At 35.5% G+C, this 2,963-nt stretch overlaps 1 protein-coding gene across 1 annotated transcript; it reads right to left on the bottom strand.

Annotated features, from left to right (window-relative positions):
* Window positions 1–1,170: 1,170 nt before the first annotated feature.
* On the bottom strand, window positions 1,171–2,390 carry LOC112495454. The gene has a single exon (XM_025092073.1). The coding sequence runs from the start codon at window positions 2,233–2,235 to the stop codon at window positions 1,171–1,173; it is 1,065 nt and encodes a 354-aa protein (XP_024947841.1). The 5' UTR covers window positions 2,236–2,390.
* Between the last annotated feature and the right edge of the window lie 573 nt (window positions 2,391–2,963).

Raw genomic sequence — 2,963 nt, 5'->3', positions numbered from 1 at the left:
CCAACTGCCATTCCACCTTTTGTTAGATTATTACATAACAAACTCAAAGACGAGGCTAAAACACTTATTATAAATGAAGGAATCAAAGATTTTGATGGATTTATCAAAGAATTAGAGAAATTCTATTCGGGTTTAGCTTCAGTGGGCAAATTCCAAGGTGAAATGGGAACTATGCACCAAAAAAGGGATGAACCTCTGGTATCATACATCTGTCGATTTCGTACTTGCCTAGAAAATCTAGCAGAAGCCCTTCGTAAAAGGACTAAGACAGAAGGAGGCGTAGTTGACGAGGTCAAACTTCTGAGAGACTTGGATAGAGATTGGGTATTGTCATTTATTCGAGGACTGAAACCGGAAATAGTTTCTAGAATGGACTCAGTTAAATTACTAAGCAACCTTTCGGACGCTTTAGAAGCCGCAGTAATTGCAGATCAGGAAAATCAATTCTACACATCCTTGCAGGATGGGATTCAGAATTCGGCAACAAGTAATAAACCAATCAAGGCGAAAAATTCTAACATAAATTCAGTCCAAACAAGTGGCATAGAATGTTCATTTTGTAAGCGAAGCGGACATGCAATTGAGAATTGTTTTAAACGAAAACGTTTATTAGCCGATCAGAATAGACAAAATCCTAATTCCAGGAATTCATCCGTTTCAAATTCCAATTCCGGACCGATAGTTTGTCGTTATTGCAAGAATATTGGTCATACAATCGATGAATGTCGTAAAAGAGCCTATAATAATTCGCTTAAGAGAGAAAATGCGGGCTTTGGGAACAATTCGGGAAACGGGTCGAATCTTCGACAATCGGGCGAAAGTCAGAAGATACATGGAATACGCCCAGTGACAGCAAAATCAAAGGAAGAATTGCAAACATCCACCTCGGTAACCCAGCCCGAGTCCCAACAATAAAGCTATACTCTCCCGAAGTATATAGTAATCCGGTTATGATGATAGACTCAGGAGCCGAACTTAATATAATTAAGAAAAGTTGCATTAATCCTGAAACACCAGTAATAGATCCAAAAGCATACTATCTCAAAGGAATTTTTTTTTTTTTTTATTTATAGCGTTTAAGTCTCATTAGAGACTTATTTTGCTTACTTTATTGAAATAAAAGTAAATACAAAATAGTAGAGATTATATAAACAAAAATAAATAAGCAGACTATACAGATTTTTTACAAGCTAACAAAAATTTCGCAACGAATTTACAAGCGAAGGAGTTAGGTTTATCGATGATGTTTTCGATTCTTAAGGGCAGTTGAAGTTTTAATTTGAACAATTTTTTGAGAAGCAAATTTCTTTCATTATCGAATAATGAGCATTGCCAAATAATATGGTTTAGATCTTCAATACCTTCTTTACATTCACATATAGGGCTATCTAATATCTGAATTCTAGCTAACGAGGCTGCTAGACTGTAGTGGTTGGATCGACACCTATTTATGGAAGTGATATAATTTCGTGAATAAGTTTTATTGGCAAACCAAGGTTTAGTTGAAGTGAAATAGTAATAATCAAAATAAATGTTTCCTTTAGTGTTACTTTCCTCCACAGCTTTAGAAAGAGTATTTAGAACAGATTCTTTTTTAAATACTTCAAAGAAATCAGTATACGGGATGTTGCATTCATCGACATTAATTTTGTTGGTAAAACTTTTTGCAAGAACGTCGGCAGCCTCGTTACCTTCGATTCCAAAATGGGACGGAACCCAATAGAATTTAACAGATTTGTTTGGAGAAGTTAATGAAATGTTATTATAGATTTCTTTAGTTTTAAGAATGTAATAATTTTTCCTGATACAAAATTGTGAATTAATCAAGTTTTGTAAAGCGCTAAGAGAATCTGACATTATAATGAAGTTTTCATATTCACTGTCTTTTACATACTTGATGGCATCTAGTAGGGCAACGCATTCTGCGGTGTATACTGAAGCGTTAGCGTTTAAAGTTTTACCGATCTGTAAGTTGGCTTGAGGAAATATACATGCAGAACCAACAAGAGAGTTTGCAATTTTGCTTCCATCAGTATACAGAGCTTGAGCGTTGGTGTTACATAATAATTCAAGTATTTTAACGTTGGGATTCGGATCATTTTTTAGGTTTAAGCCAAATTCAACGTTTACATCAACGCTTGCAATAATCGTTTGATAATCGAACATGTAAATATTAAAGTTGCGTTCAGAGAAAAATTCCAGTTGAAAAATTTCATTTATACATAAGTGTAACATCCTCAATTTTCTCAACTTCTTATTGCGATTTGAAAAAGTGTAAGTTTGGCAAACAGTGTTATAGATAGCTAAATCTTTGTTCGAGAGAATTTTTACTAAATAACATTTACATAGAAATTTTGTGCGCTCTTCAATCGATTGAAGCTTAGTTTCGGCAATAATTATATTTTTCGGAGTTGATATTCGATATCCCATGAACACTGCTTCCGGAAATCGCTATATCCTAACTATTCAAGATGATCTCTCAAAATATTCAATCGCTGTGCCGATAGGTGAAATGGATTCTAGTACAATAGCTGAGGCATTTACTAAAAACTTTATTTGCCAATTCGGTACCCCTCAAACAATTTTAACGGATCAGGGTCGCAGTTTCATTAGTTCCTTTATGACAGAATTTGCTAAACGATTTCAAATCAAACAACTGCGAACCACTGCCTTCCGACCACAATCCAATGGATCACTCGAACGCTCACACCAAGTCCTAGCCGATTATCTGAAACATACAACATTACAACAGGCAAAGACGACTGGGACCAGTGGTTAGAGATGGCAATGTTTTCGTATAACACTAGTTATCACGAAGGAACAGGATACACTCCGCATGAGTTAATATACGGTAGAACAGCACGTATACCATCAAGTTTCGCGTGTGAATCAGCTGAAAGAACCTATGACGATCATCTAGAAAGCTTAATGGATGATCTAGACAACACTCGACAACGCGCTAG

This window comes from Cephus cinctus, unplaced genomic scaffold (genome assembly GCF_000341935.2).
Source record: "Cephus cinctus unplaced genomic scaffold, Ccin1 Ccin1_scaffold0103, whole genome shotgun sequence".
NCBI lineage: Eukaryota > Metazoa > Arthropoda > Insecta > Hymenoptera > Cephidae > Cephus > Cephus cinctus.
Note: the sequence above shows the minus strand (reverse complement) of the source record. Positions and strands in the feature narration are given on the sequence as shown.

What these genes read in the sequence shown, in the direction of transcription:
- LOC112495454 (XM_025092073.1), bottom strand. Translation starts at nt 2,235, where the DNA reads ATGTTACACTTATGTATAAATGAAATTTTTCAACTGGAATTTTTCTCT.